General features: G+C 33.7%; 2 protein-coding genes and 1 long non-coding RNA gene across 4 annotated transcripts; 2 read left to right on the top strand and 1 right to left on the bottom strand.

Moving 5' to 3' along the window:
• The first annotated feature begins 7,693 nt into the window (after positions 1-7,693).
• On the top strand, positions 7,694-9,640 carry LOC128042297 (uncharacterized). The gene is made up of 4 exons (XR_008197453.1): positions 7,694-7,954; positions 8,072-8,135; positions 8,260-8,303; positions 9,343-9,640. It is a non-coding gene; the product is annotated as an uncharacterized LOC128042297 (long non-coding RNA).
• A 9,109-nt stretch (positions 9,641-18,749) lies between these two features.
• Positions 18,750-20,376, bottom strand: LOC105793763 (pentatricopeptide repeat-containing protein At1g31790). The gene has a single exon (XM_012622605.2). It carries the CDS (start codon positions 20,213-20,215, stop codon positions 19,022-19,024), a length of 1,194 nt encoding a protein of 397 aa, XP_012478059.1. The 5' UTR covers positions 20,216-20,376; the 3' UTR covers positions 18,750-19,021.
• Positions 20,377-21,881: 1,505 nt separating this feature from the next.
• Positions 21,882-23,948, top strand: LOC105793764 (molybdopterin synthase catalytic subunit). Of its 2 annotated transcripts, none has more exons than XM_012622612.2 (2): positions 21,882-22,015; positions 23,017-23,948. In XM_012622612.2, the coding sequence occupies exon 2, from the start codon at positions 23,129-23,131 to the stop codon at positions 23,699-23,701; it is 573 nt and encodes a 190-aa protein (XP_012478066.1). In that variant the 5' UTR covers positions 21,882-22,015; positions 23,017-23,128; the 3' UTR covers positions 23,702-23,948. The 2 variants fall into 2 exon arrangements, with proteins under 2 accessions (XP_012478066.1, XP_012478072.1); XM_012622618.2 differs by having other exon boundaries at positions 22,951-23,948.
• The last annotated feature ends 42 nt before the right edge of the window (positions 23,949-23,990 follow it).

Raw genomic sequence — 23,990 nt, 5'->3', positions numbered from 1 at the left:
TCCCTTGATAGTTTTGACTCCCTTAAAAAATGATACTTGATCTTGAAGTGCTGACTACATACTTGATGTCTGGCCTTGTTGCTGTCAAATAGAGCAGGCAACCTACAAGGCTTCTGTAGCCCTTCTCATCCACTCGTTCATGGTCATTATTGTTGGAAAGTTTTTCTCCTTGTTCCACAGGAGTGCTAGCAAGTTTGCAATTTCTCATGCAAAACTTGCTTAGGACCTTCAATGCAAATGCTTGTTGGCTTATAAAAATGACATGCTCGTTCTGATTCACTTCTATGCCAAGAAAGTAAGTCATCAAGCCTAGATCAGTCATCTCAAAAACATCTTGCATCTGTTTCTTGAACTCTTCAATCAGTTCACTTTTACAACCAGTAACAAGCAAGTCATCCACATACAATGATACAATCAACAAGGTTTATTTCTTAAATTTCTTCACATAGAGTGTAGGCTCACTAATGCTTTTTTTAAACCCCAGCTTTGACAAGTAAGCATCAATTCTATCATACCAAGCCCTTGGAGTTTGTTTTAAACCATACAAAGCATTCTTAAGCTTGTAAACCCTGTGCTCTTCACCAAGAACCTTGAATCCATTTGGATGCTCAACAAAAATCTCTTCCTTGAGAAATCTATTCAAAAAAGCAGAATTGACATCCGGCTGGTGTACTTCCTACATCTTTTAAGCAGCTAAGGCAAACAATAGCCTTATGGTGTCCAACCTTGCAACTGCTGAAAAGATTTTAGAAAAATCAATGCCGTACTGTTGACTATACCCCTTCACAACTAGCCTCGTTTTGTGCTTGTTCAGTGGCCCATCTGCATTGTGTTTGGTCCTGAACACCCATTTCACACTAATAATTTTTCTATGTGCTGGTCTATCAACCAACTCTCATGTACCATTCTTGTGAATCATTTCCATTTCTGCCTCCATTGTTTTTTCTAGCAGCCCTCATTTACAGCCTCATCAAAGTTGGAAGGCTCAACACTGGTCATATCACATCTTTCATAGATGTCCATGATAGTCCTTGTACCTCTGACAGGTACATCATCATATCTGTCCTCAATTTCAGCTTCATTTTTAACATGCTACAAGTCAAGATCTTACTGGTCTTACTTAGACAAGCTTGCATATGTTCCATCTCATTTCCAACAACTGCCTTTATTAAATTTCACATATTTGCTCACAACAATCCTTTTAGTGGATGGATCAAAGACTCTATACCATTTCTTTATGCTGCTATAGCCAACAAAAACTCCAGGCATGGACCTTTTTTCCAACTTGGTTCTCTTTTCAGCTGGTATGAGTGTGTAGCATAAATAGCCAAACACTTTCAAGTGTGAGACAGTAGGCTTATGTCCAAACCAAGTTTCAAATGGTGTTTTACCTTTGACTACATTTGTTGGCAGTCTATTTAGTAAATACACTGAGGTATTTACTGCTTTAGCCCAAAAAATGTTAGGCATTTTCCCTTCAAATAACAAACACCTAGCCATATCAAGAACAATTCTGTTCTTTCTCTCACAAACACCATTCTGCTGTGGTGTATAGATGGTGGTTAACTGATGCTGAATTCCAGCTTCATCACAAATCTTCTGAAACTTTTGAGACACATATTCAGTCCCATTGTCTGACCTCAATACCTTTAGCTTACAACTTGTTTGATTCTCAGCTAATGCCTTAAACTTGCAAAAGAAATCAACCACTTCTGACTTCTGTTTCAAAAAATTCACCCAATAGAATCTGGTGCAATCATCAATGAACAAAACAAAATACCTACTGCCATTTAAAGATGAGGTCTTCATAGGTCTACAAATATCAGTATGGACCAGTTGGAGCCTCTCTTGAGCTCTCAAAGCTTTGTTAACTGGAAAAGGTAGTCTGGTCTGCTTGCCAAGTTAACAAACCTCACAGACTTCATTTTTAGGCTAAATTCTGGACATGTCTTCAACTAGACTCATCTTATGCAGCAAACCAAGTGACTTGTAGTTGACATGCCCCAACTTTTTGTGCCATAAACATGATTCATCGGTCAGAGTAGTGTAAGCCTTTACTTCTAATTGATTCACATCTAAAGTGAAGGATTTGTCATGCATAGCTATTGTCACTAGCTCTTGGCCAAAAAGATTATTAACCATACAAGTTTTATCTTCAAAGATAAGGGAGTAACCCTTCTCTAACAATTGACCAACACTAAGTAAATTCTGGTCAATATCAGGTGCAAAAAGAACTTCTGAAATTGTTTTGTTACCTGATTGAGTGCAGATCACAACTTTGCCTTTGCCTTTGGCCTCAATGAACTCATCGTTCCTAATTTTGACCTTGGAGACAAAACTGGTATTTAGTTCCCTAAACATGCCTTCATCTGATGCCATGTGATGAATACAGCCACTGTCAATCAACCAATTCTTTCTGACCTTGCTTGAACTTGTAAAACAAGAAGCAATAAAAACATGCTCCTCTTGAGCTTGAACATCCTCAACAGCTTGAGCTTGATTCTACTGCTATAGTTGTGTTTTTGCCTTGTTTTTACAAACTTTTTCCATGTGACCAAGTTGCTTACAACTTCTACACTAAATGCCAGGCCTAAACCAATAGTACTTTTCTAAATGAGTGGACTTCTTGCAATGAGTGCATGGTGGAAACTTCTTTTTGGTAGCATTCTTCTTTTCCTTTTCTTTCTTTTTAGACCAAGGCTTCTTACCCTTGTAGCTTGAGCTTGAGCTTTTTTTACTTCTAGCCTAAAAGGCTTCTTTAGAATGCTCATTTATCCTGTTTGCCCTTCTCTGCTCTTGTGCATAAAGAGTATTTATCAGCTTTATTAAGGATATAGTTGATAGGTCCTTAAAGTCCTCCAAGGAAGAAATTTTTGACTCACACTTCTCTGGAAGGGTTGTAATGACCTTTACAACTATTCTTTTGTCACTGAAATCATCCCCAAGAAGCTTAATATTTTTAACTATAGCCATAATTCTGTCAGAATACTGCTTGATAGATTCAGACTCCTTCATTTTCAGATTCTTGAAGTCCCTCCTTAGGTTGATCAACTGCTGCTTCCTGGTTTTATCTAATCCTTAAAACTCTTCCTTGGGTTTGTCCCAGGCCTGCTTTGGAGTGTCACAAGCCATTATTCTTATGAAAATTACATTTGAAACTCTACTTTGAAGGCATGGCATAGTCTTATACTTTTTTTGCATAGTCCTCATTGTGCTGCCTAATTTGAGCTATGGTAGGATTAGGTCTCAAAGGTGGTGCCTTTGTGTCAGTTTGAACAACACTCCACAGATCATGAGCCTGCAGGTGTGTTTTCATTTTCACAGCCCAAATGTTGTAGTTTTCACCAGCAAAAACAGGTGGTGGTGGTCGTGAGAAACTCATTCTTTTGTAGCAACCAAAAAACTAACAAAACAACTTCTATTTCTTTTATTTCAAGCACAGAACACTCAAATGAACAACACACATCAAAAGGCCCTCAAATATGACAGGCCCTTGATACCATTTGTTAAGTTATATCAGCACCCAAAGATCAAAAACAATAAAATTTGTGTTTGAAAGATGAAAAACAAAAGCAAAGACAGGAGTTGGTTGAGAGAAAAATTGACAACTCTCATTACTATAATAAACAACATTACAATATACATAAGTAGTTGCATTACATTGGAAGAAAACAAAACATTGCTTGTGCTAGTATCCAAGCTGTAAAATCAACTTAATGATAACCTAAGGGGCTACTAAATTAGCTAAGTACATGACTAACCTTAGCAAAACAAAAATTATAATCAAACTAAACATAAGTCACATGTTTCAAAAAGTTTTAACAACCGAATTACACATTGGACATTTGCTTGTTGCTGCATTGTTGCCAACTTTCAACAATATTGCCAATAGATTCCTTATTTCACAACTTGAGTTTATCTATTTTAATCTTCAATTTCAAGATAGTCTAAAGAATAGAAATCCATCTACCTTTGTTTTCCAGGCTTCTTTCACAATGTGGTTCCATCAACCACATTGCTTCAAACTAAAAGGTCTCCCCTTTGGAAATTTCCTTATTCGTATGAAGTAGAATTATACCATGATCAGATTCCACAATTGGGAAGTTGAACAAGTGATCTTGAGGATGATCTTCCATCCATGTAGCATTCCCAAATACCCTGTCTAATTTTTCCCAAATCGCCTCATCACCATTTTTATTATTTGTCCATGTGTATAGTCCTTCATACATAGGAATTTCAATAAGATTACATTCATTTATACAATTTAAAAAATTTTCATTACCCTTTACCTCCTTATATGTCAACGAGAATTTCTCATCTCTCCTTAGAACTTGATTGAAATCTCATATGACAATTTATGGTTCTAAACCAACCAACCGTGCCATTTTAGTACGCTGATTCCAAACGTGATCTCTCCTATGTGTTATGGGGTGACCGTAGCAACTGATAATCCAACATGGCTTGTAATCATCCATATATGCACAAGCAAGGATAATATTTTATTTAAAAGATGAAGGGATAAACACGAAAAACATGACTCATGAAAAAAACCTCACTTTTGCCTTTACAACTAGTGCCCACGCACCCTTGAAACCCCAACTTTTTAGCTAAAATAGACATTCAAGGTACACTTCCTAGTTTCTATTAACACAACAACATGAGGCTTATATTTTTTAATTTGATTACAAAGCTAATTGACAGCTACGGGTCGCCCCAAACCCCTAGCGTTCCAACTCAAGATTATCATGGCCCCTATAGGGATTGATAAGGGACATTCAAACATAACCCATATGCATCATGAGAGCGATCTTCTTCACTTGCCTCTATGCGACGTCTTTGGTTGCAGCTTTGGTCTGTTTCATCTTCCATTTCCAAATCCTTTTCTCTGCTTTTTTTGGAGACCCTTGATGGTGATCCATGCTGAGTTTCCACCATAGCATTGGCATTAAGCGAGAAAGGTTGGAATCTATTGGCCAGCATTCTTATGCTATTCATTTTCATGTTTTGAAGTTGCCCCACCAAACTGGTTTCGAACACTACCTTGTCATCTTCCTACCACTTATCCTCTTTAACCTTCTTCCTTTTCTTATCTTCATCTAACACCTCATCATCTTTTCTTTTCGATGAGTTCAAGGACTCTATAATTGTTGTTTCCCAAGTTTCACTTTGAATCTCCTCATTCCCTACATGCAATCTACCCTTTTCATCATATAGTTGAGATTTAGGGGAAATAATCAACTCATTCATCCAGGTTTCAAATAACATCTCATCATCAAACTCAAAAATATTTAAATCAAAAGAGATCGCTGGTGTGTTAGGATGATTTGGAAAATATTCTTCCATCCTATTCAAGTTGCCTCCCATTTGACTGCTTTCCTTAAATTCAAAGTTACTTGAGGGAATATAAGTGCTTGTTGTTAATCCAACAACTTCATAGTCAATAGCCACCATCTTTAGTGTCTGTTGATTCTCATTTGCGCATGGGTGCCAGGCCGTTACTGTTGGAGAAAAATTTTTTTATTTGTTGGTAAAAAAAAATTTTTGTGCCCTTAAAAGCTAATTTTTTTTAAGCCCATTAAAATTGAAAAAAAAATATTTTGGACCTCTTTCAGCCTAGGGCCCTAGGCGGCTGCAGTTCTAGACGACCCTCAGGGTCGGGCCTGGGGGTGCATGGCTTTCCAAGTTGTTAGAATTTCCCTCTATATGAATAATGTTGTTGTCCTCGTCTATTCTTTGTTCATTTTTGGGGATAATGATAAATTTAGTGTTTAACATTTACATTTTTTTTCTATTTGATCATTATATTTTTTAGCTGAACTTGGCCTTCAAATTTTTAAAAGAATCAAATTTGATCATCAACTTTTAAAAAGTTTAAAAGAGTCGAATTATTGTTTTTTTGAATTTTTATAAACTTTTTATTTTTGCTGTTTTAATTTTATAAATTTAAAATTATTTATTGACATGACACATAAGATAAATACTATCATGTCAACATGAAATATATGTGAGTTGTCACATGATTTTTCACATCAACAATGTTAAAAATAATTAATGTTTTAGTCATCATTTTCATTAAAAATGATTTACCTCTTTTGAAAAAATTAATAGTCAAATTTAACTTAAAAGCAGAATAAGGGTCAAATTGACAAAAAATTTAAATACTGATAGTTAAATTTATCATTGTGCATTTTTTTGCAATAATATTTTTACATATCAATTTTAATTTTAAATAATAAAAGAACTATACAAATATATACTAAACCAAGGTTAAAAATATGTTTTGTTCATTCAAAGTGACATTATGGAATTATCTAGTTGTATTTTGATCACTTATTCGTTAACTTTCATTATCCCTTTAGTAAAATAATGATATGGCATGTTAGCTCAAGAGCTAATAACTAATTTAGCCCTTTAGCTATTGTTAAATTTTTAATTTGGTATTTTTAGAATTTTTAATAATAATTCTAAACTTTTTAAAATAAACAAAAATATGAAAATTCATAATTTTTAAAATTTTAAATTTATTTTAAAAATATAATTATGCAAAAAATTAAAATATCATAAAAACAATTATCAAATATCATATTTAATCTTAACTTGAACTTAATATTATTTTAACGGTTGAGATTTGATTTGGTTGTTTTTACGGTTATGTGTTTATGATTATTTTTTTGATCATACAATAGTGGTGAAGAAGGAAAGGGTTATAGGATTTGAACTTATGTCACCTGAGTATCAACCGAGAGTTCTAACCATTGCTCTAATAAAATCTTGGCATGTATTTATGATTATTATTATCATTCTTTATATTTATGTTTGTTTTAATTTAATGTCTCTTTTAACTTAATTTAGGAAGTCATAATTCTTCGCATGATAAGAGGCTTGTATTGTACTGTGTCATGAAAATTTAGATTCAATCTCAAAAATTGTTATCTTTTAATTTAATCCCTTTATAATTTAATCACAATTATGATAGGAAAAAACATATAAATATAACATGAGTACATGAATTACTAACTCTACATAGCTTAATGAGCTCAAAGAGGGATAACAATGTTTTTTTCCTTTCAAACCATATATGAGATTAAATCTAAACAAATTTGATTAGAATTTTTAGAGTCATATGATTTTTCTTTAAAGTTTTTTTGAATTTTTGCTTAATTTTAAAATTAATTTTATAATTTTAGAAAATAAATTATGAATTTTAGATTTTCTAAAAGAAATTTACAATTTTTATAACTTTTAGAAATATTGTTAAAATTTATAAAAGTATTAATCGAGATCTTTTAAATATAATTAAGGAGCCAAATTAATTATTAACCCTTGATTTAACTTACTGGATCATCATTTCGTTAAAGAGAAAACAAAAATTAACAGACAAGCATTTAAAATGTAACAATCTAGTAAAGTGGGTGACTATAATGTAAATTTTGATAATTGGATGACCACTGTAATGCCCCAAAAATTCGAGTCTTGTCTATTGTATTTTAATATAATTAAGTCTTTATATTTGAGGATAAGTGCTTTGTTAGTTGTGTTAGGAGTCAAGGGTTCAAACCTCATTTTTGGAGATTTTGTTATTTTGTTTGACTTGACCCATATCATTGAATGTTTGACTTAAATTTATTTTTATGTTATTTGTGTGAAGAATGAGTTTGCTGGTTTAACGGTTAAGCTTCTGTACATACTAGTCTTGTGTTTGAATCTTTATGCATGTGTCATGAAATATTTTTATGCTACTTGGTAAAAGCCTGTTAGTTTTTTTTGTTTTTGTTTTTAAAAGTCCTACTCTTTTGACGTTTTTTTTTCTTTCCTTCCTTCTTCCATTCACAGGTCTTTTGTTTCTGCCTTTCTTTCACTTTTTTGCTCTTTTTCTTTTTGCTTACTTCCGTAAATTGTAGCGAGTTTAGTTGGGAATCTACGTTGTTCGTTGCGTCGATTGAAAGGTTATTGCGTAAGTTCTGTTTTTATTCTCTTTTATTTTCGTGAAATTTTGTTGTTTTACTTTGAGGTTAGAAAATTTTGTTGTTTGTTTGAATTTTCATTAATTGTGCAATTGGGGTTTTGTTAGACGAAGGTCTTGCGGGAAATGTTCCTTCAACACGCTAGTTCCATAATTTGCTACTACGTACGAGGTAATTGGGTGATTTTCGAGTTGGGGTTCTATGTCAAAATTTTGACATAATTTTGGGTTATACGTTAATCCTAGCGTTTCATTGTGAATAATTGCTTAACTGGCTTTTGGACTGTTGTTTTTAGGTTTTGGATTCTTTTTGGGTGCTTCTATGTCGAAATCATACAAGGTGTGTAACAAAAACCCAAATTTCTGTGATTTGCGAACTCCAGAAAATATGGTTATCAACGCCACAAAACTGTATGGTAAGACGTGTGAGCCACACGGCCGTGTGTTAGGCCGTGTAACTCACAGTTTTGAGATTAAAGGTACACGAGCTAGAGGCACGGGCGTGTGTCCAGGCCGTGTGAGAGATATTTTGGGTCTTGAGTCAAACAAGCATGTGCTTGGTCATGTGTTAGACCGTGTAACTCACTATTTTGAGCCACACAACTGTGTGCGACAATGAGGAGAACCACATGGGCGTGTGTTAGGCCGTGTGGACCAAACGGGCCAGCCATCCAAACCGTGTGAATCCACACGCGCGTGTGGGCCAAAAATAAGAATTTTTCCTTAGGGTTGTAATTGCCGTTTGAATCGAACATAGGCCTACCGTAAGGTCTATATGATCTGAATTAAACAATGAGACTGTTATCTTAAGATCTTTTATTGAATAGTCTGTTACATTTATTTATATAGTTAACATGAAATCTGATAAGTAACTATGACAAACTTACATGAGAATGATCTGAATTGCTATTTTTGTATACGCATATCTGACATATGTTAAATTTGCATCTACATTGGGTTGGGATTGTGAAAAAGAGGAAGCGTGGGCAGTTTAATAATCTACTGAACTTAGTGGCTAAGCCACAAACTTATATTTGACTTTGGCGAGTTATCATATTTTGATCTGGCAGCTTGACTGCAATTTTTTTAAAACGTGACACATAGTCACTATGCGGTGTGTAGGGATGGATGAGTACTTGTTACCCTATATGGTGTGTAGGGATGGACAGAGATGATGTGTAGCAGTTGGGCGTAAGAATCTGCATTTGTATCTAAACTGTTCTGCAATTGTATTTGATATCCTTTGTTTTTGTATCTGATTCTGAGAAATTACTGACTAAAGACGAACTGAAATCACGTTTGTTATATTACTGTTTAATTGAGAATGTAAGTTACACACTGAGTTGTATACTTATTTAGTCTGTTTTTTTGGATTACAGGTAACCCACAGACTTAGGTGGGTCGGCGTGGTAGGAGCTTGGTCATTCCTCTCTAGTTATTTTTTTCAATTTTTATAAACTTATGCTATTGTGTGTTTGTTTTGGATTACGCATCGAAAGTTTGAATTTCTATTTTTGAATTAACTAATTACATGATTTTCGACTGTTAAATTTCAAGTAGTTAAAGGTTGATTTGTTCTGAAATAAATTGATGTAGTCTCCAGGCTTGGTCTTAACTTCTAGACTGGGTATGTGGTATTACAATCATAACGTAATTTTAACATTAAGTTAGTGACCACTTCTATAGTTTACCTATAATAAAAGGCTTAAATATAAATTTAGTACTACAACTTGTTTACTTTTCTTAAATTGGTACTTACAATTTTTTTGGGTCCTAGAATGGTACTCAAATTTTTTTCTTCAACTAATTTAATACTTTTTTGTAACTCTGTTAAGTTGGGATATGATATTATGACACATGTCATTAATGATGTAAATAAGCAAACATTTAACAAAATTATAAAAAATCTAAAAATTTTAAAGAAATTATAAAAATAAAATTCTTAAAAAATTGCAAAAAGATCTTATAAATAAAAAAAAGATATTTGAAAAAAAAAACTACAAAATGAAAAGGAATTAAATAAAGAAGTTGAACTAAATTTTCTTTCTTTCACGTCTTTTCTCATAACCATTCCAAAATTTCTAGAAAAAGGAAAGGACAAAAAACGCATACAACCAAACAAGCATTTCAAACTAAGCAGAGTTGAGCATGTTATTTGGGTGCAATTCTTTTTCATTTTAGGCTTTAGTTCCTGTTTTGTTTTTCAATTTTTTTTTCCACTCACTTGGGTATTTAAATTTTTACGATGTATAAAAAAGACCCTCAAACTTTTAAAAAAAGTAATTAAGACCTTACTCTTTTTATCACTCAATTGGGTACATGAACTTTCAAAATTCATTAAAAAGGTCCTCAAACTTTTTTAAAAAAACAATTAAGTCCTTACTTTTTTTTTTTACACTCAATTGGGTACTTGAATTACCTCTAATTTTTTAATTAAAGCCACTACATGTCACAACCACAGCGTGACATGTGGAAAAAAATATAAAAAATAAAAATAAAAATAAAAATAAAAATAAATAAAAGTTACAAAAATGAATAAATTTTAATAAAAATATAAAAATCTTTAAAAATTATAAAAATTGTAAAATTTTATAAAAATAAAAGAATATAAAAGATATAGAAATATAGAAAAATTATAAAATTTTATAAAGTCATAAGAAAATTATAAAAATGTAAAGAAATATAAAATTCATAAAATTTATAAAATTTATCGTATTAAAAGAAGAATTTTATAATTTATCTATAACTTTTAATAATTTTTATTTTTTTATCAATTTTCGCCACATGTCCTATTGTGTTGCGACACATGATGACTTTAACTACAAAAAAACTGGGGGTCGTTAACTTTAATGATCAACAGTTAAAGTTAATGGTTAAAGGGTCTTTTTGATGCTTTTATAATTTTTATAAAATTTTACAATATTTTATAATTTTTTTATAATTTTTTAAAATAATTTTTATAAATTTTATTGATTTTTATTTTTATACTTTTTCACATGTCACGCTGTGGTTGTGACATGTGGTGACTTTAACTAAAAATAAAGTAGGGACAACTAACTTTAACGGTCAACGGTTAAAGTTAATGGTTAAAGAGTCTTTTTGATGCATTTTATAGTTCAAGTACCTAATTGAGTGAAAAAAAGATTAGGGGCTTAATTGATTTTTTTTGAAAAAGTTTGAGGGTCTTTTTAATGCATTTTGAAAATTCAAGTACCCAATTGAGTGCAAAAAAAATAGAGGGGTTTAATTGCTTTTTTTTTGAAAAAGTTTGAAGGCCTTTTTGATGTATTTTGAAAGTTCAAGTACCCAATTGAGTGCAAAAAAAAGGAGCTTAATTGCTTTTTTTTTAAAAGTTTGAGGGCTTTTTACACCATTGAGTAAAAAAAAACTATCACTGTTCTTTGAAAAATTAATTTTATAAACCCTCCTTGTCTCGTCATCCATGGTACTTATCAATTAAAAATAAACATATTAAGAATGTGTTTATTTTTAATTGATAGAGACCATGAATGATGCGATAAGCAAGATTCAGAAAATGTTTTTTCCACTTCCAATCACCCATCTTTTTTTTTTTGAACAAATCTAGCACTAATGTGATAACAAAAACAAAAAAATACGACTAAGTGACATTAGTCAAACGATCAAAATCTGACTTGAGTAAATTTTTTACTGACTTCGGGCTTTCTACAAAATCTGCATCTCGTTGCAATTCATACTTGGAAGTTTAGCCATATGGTCAACAACTTTTCCATGGTCCCTCAGAATATATCGAAGACGAACTCTCCAATTATAACCCAAGAGTTGATGAATTAGATGCAACTCTGATATCTTGCAATTTGCAGCACCACCTGCTAGGAGAGTTTCAATTACCAAAGAATTATCGCACTCCACCTCTACTTGTCTAAATTTGGAATCCCATGCTACCTTTAGACCTTCCAAAATAGTTTTTGCCTCAATTTTAAATACTGATTCCTACCTAGTGTTCATAGTGAATCCACAAATCCATCTAGCACCATGATCTCTTAATACCCCTCCAATCGAAGCAAAACCATTATTGGTTGACACTACACCATCAGTGTTGAGTTTAATCCACCCTTTTTCTGATACCACTCATGAATCACCAACTATTCTCTGAACACGGTAGATCTCATTCTATTTCGAGTTTGAGATGCTTTTTGTCCAAGCCTCACCTGTGGTTACAACATCATCAACATTATTATGACTATTATTGAAAATAAAATTGTTATGACTCTTCAATAAAAGCCAACACAATATTGCAAGCAAAGTCGGCCATTCTTTCTTATTCTCCGTATCTCCTCATTGATTCATAAGGTTCCATACAATCCAATCTTGGAAATTAACAGAGAAAAACATGTTTCTTATTGAAACAATAATAACCAGCTGCCATATCACTCTCGAAAAGCAATTGTCACGTAAAGGATGGATACACGATTCCAATAGATTTTTGCAACAAACACAATGTCTGTCATCAGTTATCTGCCTTCGAGCTCGTTCATCGTTTGTCAAGATCTTATTCTACCATAATAACCACAAAAAACTCAAACTCATTGTAGAGCCTTACACTTCCACAATAGCTCCCAGTTGACAGCTAAATCCACATTACCAAAACCATACAAGTTCCTCCAGGTTTCCTCTATAGAGAAGGAATTGCTAGTTGACCATTTTTAGCTGATTCTATCACCTTTTACTTCTATACAAGGGGGAAGTATGGCTGCAATATGAGAAAGCACATGGTTAGGCAATAGAGAAACTAATCTACCCCAATCCCATTTTCCTTTTACATCAATGTAACACCCCTAACCCGTATCCGACACCGAAATAGGGTTACGGAGTATTACCAGATTTATAAATCAATTTAACAATATCTCATGTACATTTCACATTCAAATCAATAACCATTCAAATTAATTCATATTGTACCTAATACGAGCCCTCGATCCTAAAATAGACATTAAAAATGGTTCAGGACTAAACTGAGTACTCAAGAAATTTTTAGGAAAACATGTAAAATTTTCAAAGTGCAGGGGACATGCCCATGTGGCCAGGCCGTGTGGACATTCGAAATGGGGACACATGGCCGTGTCCCAGCCTGTGTCTGACCCCGTGTAACTCACTGACTTGGGTTACACGGCCAACCCACACGCCCGTGTGCCAGGCAGTATACCCTTCGAAATAGCCTCATACGCCCATGTGCAAGGCCGTGTGAAAATTGGAGGGTATACTGACTTGTGCCACACGACCAATCACACGCCCATGTACTAGGCCGTGTGAAGCTACTGACTTAATTTCTATAAAAGTATCAGGGGACACACGGCTGTGTTACCTGGCCGTGTGTCATACATGGCTGAGACACATGCCCGTATCTCTGCCCGTGTGGACAAAAATAGGCCATTTCCAAGCCATATTTCTCACCCAATGTAGTACCAACCTAAGTTCAACAATGTAAATACAACCATGGCATAAATAAACATTCAAAACCAACCAATATCAAGTTTATAACATGTAATATCCACACATACAACATGATATCCAAAATCACATCCATTGGCCCCTTTTAAAACATATTAATCATACTTCCAAAATATACCTAAATGGTCAAACTCATATATGAGACATTGTGCCTAAATTCAACATGCATACCACATTTCAATTTCAACCATTTGGTACCCAAAATACCAATTCACAAACAAGACATTCACATAGCAACTATACACCACATACCATAAGGTTAATTATACATATTTACATAACCAAACATATACCATTTTCAAGCCAAATTAAATGGCCAAAACACAACAAGACATATAAACTACATTAGCGAAAACACCTATATATATCATTTACCCAAAATATAAAGTTCAAAGTACCAAAATAAGTATTTGATAGTGTGACGCAATCTCCAACAACTTTCAAACCGAGCGAGCTTCCGAATCATTATAAAGCACAAAAAAAATAAACAGAGTAAGCAATTAAGCTTAGTAAGTTCGTATAACTAGAAATACCACTTACCATTCATCCACAATTTATATAAGCAAAATTTAAAACATAGATTAACTTCCTTTGGCCCAAAGCCTAACACATAATCCACAATCATGTTAGCTATGTATGAATATATCAAAATGAATTATTACCTGTATTTCACATGAATACCTCTACTAGTTTGTATCAATCTCGTATAACTTCGTATCATCACTGTGCCCGTTGAACCATTTGGAATACTATCTGATACTCGGGTATCTTGCACAATAAGTGCCAATACGTGGTCAAAACCACCACTATCTCATATCTTATATCAATGCTTACTCTCGAGCCATTACTGGATCTGCTCACACAAGCTGTCAGTCAAGATGTAGCTGCACGGTGCTGCTCACACAAGCTGTAAAGTAACCGAAACACATGTCAAAAACTCAGCCACAGGTAGGATGTATGAGACCAACACCCGAAACACAGTAACCCTAATGATATGTCATTTGTATCCTATCTATTCCTAAGGTTCAACCGGGATTCATACGTTATCGATACCTCGTCGAGAATTTCTGTGGTGTCGTATTATCACAATTATATTAATTAAGCATTTAAAACACATATAATTTAATGCTTATTAAACATACAAACTCACCTCGAATTAATACGGAGAAAGTCGATCGATCAATCCACTACTTTATCTTTCCCTCGATCTAATTCCGAACGTGGATTTTCTTGATCTATATAATCAAATTTAGCTAATTTAATATTTATTTTATCCAATTCAATTCAAAAACTCATGTTAGGGAAAAATTACCGTTTTACCCCTATACTTTTAACTTCTTTACAATTTAGTCCCTAGGCTTGTAAAATGAAATTCATGCAAATTTCATCCACATCTAAGTCTAGCCGAATTTACTGCATGCTCATAGCAGCCCATACATTTCACAAATTTACACATTTAACACAATTTTCACATTTCTCAATTTAGCCCTTAATTGCCATTTCATTAATAATCACTTAACAAAAGTTGTTTAACTCACAACAAAGATTCGTTTTCTGCCATTAAACTTCAAAACCCTAACATATTCATCAATGGAAAATCTCAAATTATTCAATAGTTTTGCAAATTAATCCCCTAGTTAGCTAGGTTAAGCTATAACGATCCTGAAAACATAAAGATCAACAAAACCGAACACCAAATTCACTTACATGCAAAGGGTTGTGTGGCTGAAATTTCAAGCTTCTTAAGCTCCAATATTTCTGAAATTTTCGATGGAAGAAATACAAAGATGGAAGCTTGATTTGTTTTATTTGTTTTATTCATTTATTACCTAATTACCATTTTAATTTTAACCTTATCTAACTTTTAAAATAACAAAATTGCCAAGACATGCACATCCACTAACTCAATTAATGGTATAATTACCATATAAGGACTTTCACTTTAAATTTCTATAGCTATTTTATACCTTTAACTAATAGAACACAACTTTCACACTTTATGCGATTTAGTCATTTTTCACAAATTGAGCATACAAACGGTAAAATTTCTTAACAAAATTTTTATACAATAATACTATCATGATGTAGACCATAAAATAATATTAAAATAAAATTTACGACCTCAAATTTGTGGTCCCAAAACCACTGTTCCGATTTCACTGAAAACAGGTCGTTACAATCAATTATGTCACAAACTCGAAGTGTCTCATCTGGTTGACCAAATCCTTCAAAGAAAGGTTTAAGTGGCCATATCTTCTTAATCCAAGTGTCATTACAGAAATTCACTAATTGACCATCACCAATTGACCAAAAAACATTCTGGATGACTTGTGGCTCGTAATAGACCTCCAAATAAATGAACAACACCCTCTTGAGATAAAGCACGCCATCAAACTCAGAACATTGTATTTAATCCTTAACACTCGAACCCACAAAACATCTGGTTCAACAATAATGTTGAAACCCAACTTAAGTAAGAATACTTTATTTTGGTTAACAAGTCTTATAATTCCAAATCCCCCATTACTCAGAGGCTTGCAACAATTCGCCCAATTCACAAAGGAAGGTTTTTACAAATCTCCACTCGTATCCTATATAAATCCTAATCTATCTTTTCAATAGTACCACAAAATAATAAAGGAGCCGTACACATGAAATAATTTGGGAGGGCTAGAAGAATTAACTTCACCAAAGTTATTCTTCCACCATCAAAAGATTCCTGGCATTACAACCACTAAGCTTGCTACAAATCTTATCAACTACAAAGCCAAATGTTGATGATGTGATTCTCTGGTGAAAAATAGGCATACCCAAGTATTTCCCAAGATCATTCACTCTTGAAAAGCCTAGTTTCCCCGTAATAGTGCCGATTATATCCTCCAACGTATTATGTGAAAAGAAAATTTGGGTCTTGTCTCTATTGATCTTTTGTCCCGAGTATCGACAAAAAGATCTTATAACCTCATTGACACGTTCTGCTTGCACTATATCTGCCTTATAAAATAAGAGTAAGTCATCAGCATAAAACAAATACGAAGTTTTAGGCCCTCGCCTTGAAAAAACCAAAGGAATCCACAAATTCATTTCAACAGATTTCTCAATTAAATACCCAAAATGTTCCATCTATAAAACAAAAATATATGGCGAAAGAGGGTCTCCCTATCTTACACCACGTGTTAGAGAAAAAGATTGCGCTTGGATAGGGTTCTATGCAATTCAAAATGGGAGGATTTTGCACCAAAATTTTCAGTTCGGCATCTCCACAGATTAAAATCTAACCATCGACCGATCTTGGTGGCTCTTAGATAAGATAATCAAAGGGGTGGGCAGTGACCTTTCAGATTTATAAGAAGTTGGTTGCTTCATTCAAAATTTAGGGACCTTATTAATACCCATTGGGGAAGGGAGCTCGGAGTGGTTTTAAATTTGGACCACCAGTTAACGCTGGTATTACAAAAGTGGAACAAGGAAGTGTATGGGGGAACATTTATGCCTAAAAGAAGTTGATTTCGAAGATCTTGGAGCTTAGGAGGTCACCACATTTGGTTTCAAGGGAGGTTGAAACCCAAGGTGAAATTGATGATTTTTTAAAGCATGAGGAACTTCTTTGGTTCCAAAAATCACGTGTTGCTTGGTTTGAAAATGGTGATAGAAACACAAAATATTTTCATGGCTGAACTATGGCGAGATGAAGATCTAATAAAGTTGAGGGCCTTAAAATAGATGATGGGGGATGGTGTTTCAATGATGAAATGTTAAAGCAGCATGCAGTTGAATTTTTTCAGAACTTATACAGAGCAAAGACTTTTGTAATAGAGACGTTTCCGTGCAGGGGTATGTTTCCTGTTATTTCTACATATGAACGAGAAATGTTATCCATAGTGGCTACAGATGAAAAAATACGACGAACAATATTTAGTATGACGCCTTTGAAAGCACCGGCTATTGATGGTTATCATGCGAAATTTTACCAGTCTCAATGGGATATTATTGGGGATTCTTTCTGTTCGATGGTTTGGAAGGTTCTTGAAGGACATGGACTTGATCCTATGATCAATAGAACTTTGATTGTATTGATTTAGAAGGTACAGGGTTCGGAGATCATATCTCAATCACGACCAATCAGTTTATGCACAGTTTTATATAAAATATCACTAAAACTATAGTGAGTAGACTTCGTCCGGTCATGGTTAGTATTGTTAAGCAGAACCAAGTAAGCTTTATTACGGGGAGGAATAATTCTGATAATATTATTATTGTGCAAGAGGCTTTTCATACCATGAAGACAACTAATGGGAGGAATTGCTAGATGGCCTTTAAGGTAGATTTGGAAAAAGTCTACGACAGAATTCGTTGGGATTTTTTGAGAAATACTTTAATGGATATTAGGGTTTCCACTTAGGTTGGTTAATGTCATCATGAAGTGTGTTTCTACATCCAATCACCCATCTCTTTTCTAACTGCGGACATGTATATATTTATATAATAATGTGTTATATTATTAATTATACTATATCTATAACATATATTATATACAGCCCCACGTGTATGCATATATAGTTGTTATTTTTTATTACTTTTTGTTATATTATTAAGTAATAAATTATTAATATGATAAATAACAATAAAATTAAACTGACATGAAATTCGAGTTAAACTTAAATTGAGTTTTTATAAAATTTAACTCGGATAAAATATGAATACTACACTTTTGATTTTTGGAAATGGCGGTAATCTTTTCAGCAAAAATGGAGTGGATGTTTAATATCTACATTGAAAAATAATTATGAGTACTCATAAAATTCTCTTTAATGGATAAGAAATCTTTTGGAATTGTTATATGGTGGTTGGTGGTTGTAGAAGCAGTGATGATGATGATGGTGATTGTGGCTGGATGTGATGCTGATAGTGGGGTTATTATGTCCTGAACGCAGGCGGAAGAGTATAAAACTGTAATGAAAAAAAAACTATTTTTTATACAATTTCTTTTACTTACTATAACTATAAACCTTTAAATCAAAAGATAATACAAATTTAAACACACTTAAATCTACATTTTTCTGTATGTTGCAATAATAATAATATCAACTGAACTAATATTCAATCAATAAAGAAACTATATTAAATTTTATCCATGTGTAAATATGACATGAAAACAAAATTGAACATGTTTTATTTTATTGGTTGGACCATAACTTATGTAGTGTAAAACGTTATATAATAATTTCTTGTAATACAGAGTGTTTATCCAAAATTTTTAGTCTCCAACGGCAAAAGCATGAACAGGTCTAGGAGATGAATATGCAAAATGAGAACTTTGAGATTGCATAATTGTACACATAAAATATTAATTTTGATTTACTATATACATAAAATATTCACTCCCTGCTATTTTTTTTTTTGGTCTAAGAGCCCTATTATCCAGACGTCACATCTGTTTCAAGAGGGAGAAAAGCTTCCTGTTTTCCTTATTGTTCACAAGACTCGAAACCCATCCCTTAAACCCTTTGGCATGAATCCCCACCCATTGACTCTTATGAAACTCGCAATTATATAGTGGTTGGTGATTCAACTATGTTTGCCATGTTCAAGTTCCCTATTACCACAAGCGATCCTAACATCATTGATCAGTGATTCTTGAACCTCCAGCCCAGCTTCTTTCATTCCATACAGAAGCTTAATGGCCTGAATACACAACTTATTATGCACATAACCCATGATCATGGCGTTCCAACAAGCTATGTTTCTTTCATCACCCGCAACTTTAAATGCCTTCTCAGCATCTCTCACCAATCCGCATTTCCCATACATGTCGATCAACCCGCATTGAACGAAAGCTTCACATTCCAACCCAAGCTTGATAGCAATGGCGTGAACCTGTCGACCCGACATCCCTTCGTCATCCATCCCGGCACATGCCTTTAGAACACTTGAAAAGGTGAAGCTGTTTTTCTTAATACCCTGTCTGCCCATCTCAGTAAAATCATCAAACACCTTATGGAATTGATTTTCCCTGCAACTATTAACCATTTTCGCTGTCCATGTCACAGTGTTACGCCGTGAGGATTGATTAAAGACAACGTTGGCATCATCTAGGCACTTGAAGTTTCCATAGAAGTTGATTAAGGAGCCGGATAAAGACAAATCATCGATGACACCCAACTTGAGTAACTGTCCATGAACCTGCTTCCCTAACTCCATATTCTTTGTCAAAACGCATGATTTGAGAAGGCATGTAATGATCCAAGCGGGGAATTTGAACAAACTACTACAACGTTCCATAAGCACGAAGTAAGAAATGGCCTGTTCGGAATCACCAGCTTGGAGACACGCAACAATCATGATAGCCCAAGAGTTGAAATCCCTAAGAAACATTTGATCGAACACCTGACGTGCAATCTCCAAGTGACCGCAGGAGACATGCATGAGGAGGAGGCGGTTAAGCAAAGGCAAGGAAAGCTTGATACGTCTGTGTCTGATGTGGTTATGTAACTGGAGAGCCCTAACGGAATGGCGGGAGAGGGTGCATTCTTTGATAAGGGAGGCGTAGATATCAGGGGGGATGGGAATGGAAAGGCTATCCATTAAGCGCAAGATATCGGAGGTAGTGCCAGTACCGGGGTTGCTGGAAATGGGTTTGGCGGTGGGAGTTTTGGGGCATTGTTTTAGAAATCGTGGGGGCAATTGAATCTGGCGTTCGGTTTTGAGGGAAAACTTGTTGGAAGGGAGGAGATTGGGGAGAGCGGGCGATACTACATCCATTGTCTCATCTGTTTCACTAATTCAACCTAGGAGGATACTAACATCCCTCAGGATTTTTTTCCCGTCTATATGAAACATTGAAAAATATTTATCTCCATTATTAACTTTTTTTTTCAATTTTCATGCAACTTTTATGCGATTTATCAAAATCTCACTCATTGTAAGTAATTTATTATTTTTATTATTATATTTTAATGTTAATAATACATTCTAATGTTGCTGAATAAATGAAAATAGTGTATGAATATAAGTTTTGCGTGTTAACTATAATACAATCAAAATATTTTTTAAATACAAGTTAATATCATGAAAATAATTATTACATTATTTTTAATGGAAATTAAGCTCAAATGACTTTAAAACATCAAATGAGAGCCTAAAAAAAAAAATTAGAGCTAAGTCTTGATACTTGAGATCAATGTATCAACATATGATTTCATGTCTCAAGACTTAAACGCCATGTCTTGAGACTTGCCTCCCATGAAACAAACTTTAACTATTTTCTTCGAATGTCTTGAGACTTACATATAGAAATGCATGCTAAGTTTAAGTTGTTCATCTTGTCTCGAGACATATCCGTCTTATCTCAAGACATAAACTCATTATTGCAAAAAAAAAAAAAACAAAGCAAAATATCATGCAAACATTCCCAAAAAGTATCTAAACTTGTTAGGCACTATACCAAAATAATACCAGCAAGTTTAACATACTAAAACCAGGCTAAAGCACACAAATTCATACTAAAAGACATGTTAAATTAAAATTTAGCCATATAAGTAATTTGAAGATACTAAAACAAATATATAGTTCCCTTAAATTTCTCGAACACATAAATGAAAAAAAAGGAGTGTACCATAAGTATCAATAGTGCACATGACATATGTCACAATGTTAAAAACTACTCATAACCTAAATATATGTCAAAATCTATAATAAAACAAAAGATTTTATGAAAAAAAAAATTGAGACTTTAAAAATGATATTACTCGACTCCAGAAATCACACTCAAACCATCTCAAACCTAAACACAAATCCACACATTAAACTTTCCTTTAAACTTAATGATGCTCAACGAATTACTAAATTAAAAGCATGCTAATACATCACATAAACATACATTGACTCCTCATCGAATGTATAATGGAAATTTCAAGCATCATACCATATTGCCACACAATTAGCTCAAACAAATCCTCGTCATTTTCAAATAGCAAAACTAAGGCACTTTCAACAATATCAACATATAGCATCACCATATAACAATTTCTTTTATTGAAATAATTAATTCAATTGTATTACTAAAATTCATGGATATTTCTCCTAATACTCCAATAAATGATGTGTGCAAAATGTAATCGATATGTGATACAATAACAATATTCTAATATATATAGAATACATCTTAACCAATCAAACACTTCAAAAATACACGCAAATGTCAAATACAAAACTCTTTGCTGCCTTTAACAAACCTATCTATACACAAATATTTAATTTTAATTTTAACTTTTTAAATCCAAATGCATTCCCATAATATTCAATTTCAATACAACATTAATTAATCTCATCTTTACAAATATTTTTAACCTTTTCCCACCCCATCCCAAACGAGCCTAAAAAAAACTATTTAAAATTGCGTTCTAATACATATTGAGAAGCGGCAAGAGAGACAAAAGGAAATAACGTCATTTTGCCTTCGGGAGCAGCGAAGGAAGAAGCGGTGGCGATAATTTTTAGCAGCTCTTTCAGCCTTCTCCATAAACCAATCTTCCCCTGCTTCATACCCTTTTCTTTTAACAGGTAAACTATCCAAATTCCACTTTCTTTTTATTTATTTATTTATTTTAATATTCTATGCCTTCATCAGATTTCTGGGTTCAACTTGATTTGGGATTTTTTTTCGTAACAAAATAATCTTTTTGTATGAGAATTATGTTCACTTTCATGGATTTGAGTTTTATTCTTGTTAGATTAATGCTTTTCCTTGAATTAATTGTGTTGAACCTTGGAGTTTAATGTTTAATTAGTAAGGCAATTTGGCCGAACTTTCGTCTTCATTTCTTTTTGAAGAATCCCGCCATTTCCATTAACGTTTCCTAATCTAGGCATTGTTTCCCCATTTTGCTGTGATCTAATTTCAATTTGGAATCCATCATTTTTCCCATCAATGTTAAAAGGTTCATGTCTACTTAACATAAATGGAGTGGCAAAAGACTTGTGTTCAGGTATTCCGCACTGGTCTCGGTTCGATCCCTGGACAATCTTTGCCCCTATCCCTTTATAAAAAAAGGTTACAGAGTTCATTTGTTGTTCTGGAAATTACAATTGAAAAGAAAAGGCCTAAAAATGAAAGAGAACAATCAACAAATTTAAAAAATTTCCTATATCCCTTGTATAATTAGTTTTTTTTTGCATATCAGCGAAATTTTCAAAAATGGGTGGTAGTGACATTGATTTCTCTTGGCATTGCAGTGTTGGCAAAACAATTTGATTGTCTTATTTCACTTGCAGTTTAGCTGGTGCAGTATCATTCTTTAGGGTTTTTTTCTGCATATTGGCAGGGTTTATGAAAATGGGTAGTAACACTGATTTCTCTTGTATTCGAATGGTATACAACATGATTGTAGTGTTGGCAAAACAATTTGACACTCTCATTCCTCTTGCAGTTTAGCTGGTGCATTATCATTCATTCATGAGTCTGTTAATTGATTAGATTTTCCTTCTTGGTTTTGTAGATATTTAGTTTTGTAAATCAGTTTGGTGTTTACTGTGGTTTACATTACATTGTTTTGGTGGTTTAGACTGCTGTCGGCACTTGGATAATTCCTGCTTAGAACAAAAGGTATTTTTGTTATTCAAGTTGGCACTTACTGATCGAAGCTTCTGAATAACTGCCAAGCTCAAAAAGCGGAGATGAATTCTGAGGATAAAACTCTTGTTGAAATCATAGATGAGAATAAACAGATTGACCTTGCTAAGTATATAAACTATGTCAGTGCCCCTCAAGCTGGAGCCATAGCAACATTTTCAGGCACAACGCGCGACACTTTTGAAGGCAAAACTGTAGTGGAGCTAAGATATGAAGCATATGTACCGATGGCAATTCGAAACCTCAAGTCTATCTGTTCCTCAGCTAGATCCTCCTGGGATCTCCATTCTATAGCAGTTGCCCACCGTGTAGGCTCGGTTCCGGTAGGAGAAATAAGCGTGTTCGTTGCGGTATCAGCTACTCATCGTGCTGATGCCCTAGATGCCTGTAAGTTTTTGATCGCTGAGTTAAAGGCATCTGTTCCAATATGGAAGAAGGAGGTTTATTCTAATGGAGAGGTTTGGAAGGAGAATACGGAGTTTCTGGAGCGGAGGTTCAAACATGGCAAGGATGGCAGCTGCTGCAGAAGGAAGATCAAGACCGAGGCACGTGATATAAAGGGATGTTGCAAACCCAAGGTGAAGGAGGAGGATGCAGCAGATATTAGCACCAGCTAAAGCTTAATTGACGATAAGTGAGATTTGCTGTTCACTTGATCTTCAGTTTTCCAAATGTGTGGAAAATTTTGGAAAGTAGATACTGAATATCTCACAGATAGTTTCAATGATTCTAAATCCCTTTGGACGAAAGATACTTACAATATTGAATCAGGATCAGCTATTATTACAAAGTATTGGGTCGTGTTTTTTTTTTTTTTTTTAAGTTGTAAATAAAAAATTGAATAAAATCGAATACATTTAGATAGCAATCAAACCAAGATAAGAATAAATTTTCAGTTTTTTCAAT

Source organism: Gossypium raimondii, chromosome 7, assembly GCF_025698545.1.
Source record: "Gossypium raimondii isolate GPD5lz chromosome 7, ASM2569854v1, whole genome shotgun sequence".
NCBI lineage: Eukaryota > Viridiplantae > Streptophyta > Magnoliopsida > Malvales > Malvaceae > Gossypium > Gossypium raimondii.
This window is presented reverse-complemented; position numbering and strand designations above follow the sequence as displayed.

Excerpts from the sequence above, each read along its gene's own strand:
- LOC105793764 (XM_012622612.2), top strand. The coding sequence starts at position 23,129 with ATGAATTCTGAGGATAAAACTCTTGTTGAAATCATAGATGAGAATAAA.
- LOC105793763 (XM_012622605.2), bottom strand. The coding sequence starts at position 20,215 with ATGGATGTAGTATCGCCCGCTCTCCCCAATCTCCTCCCTTCCAACAAG.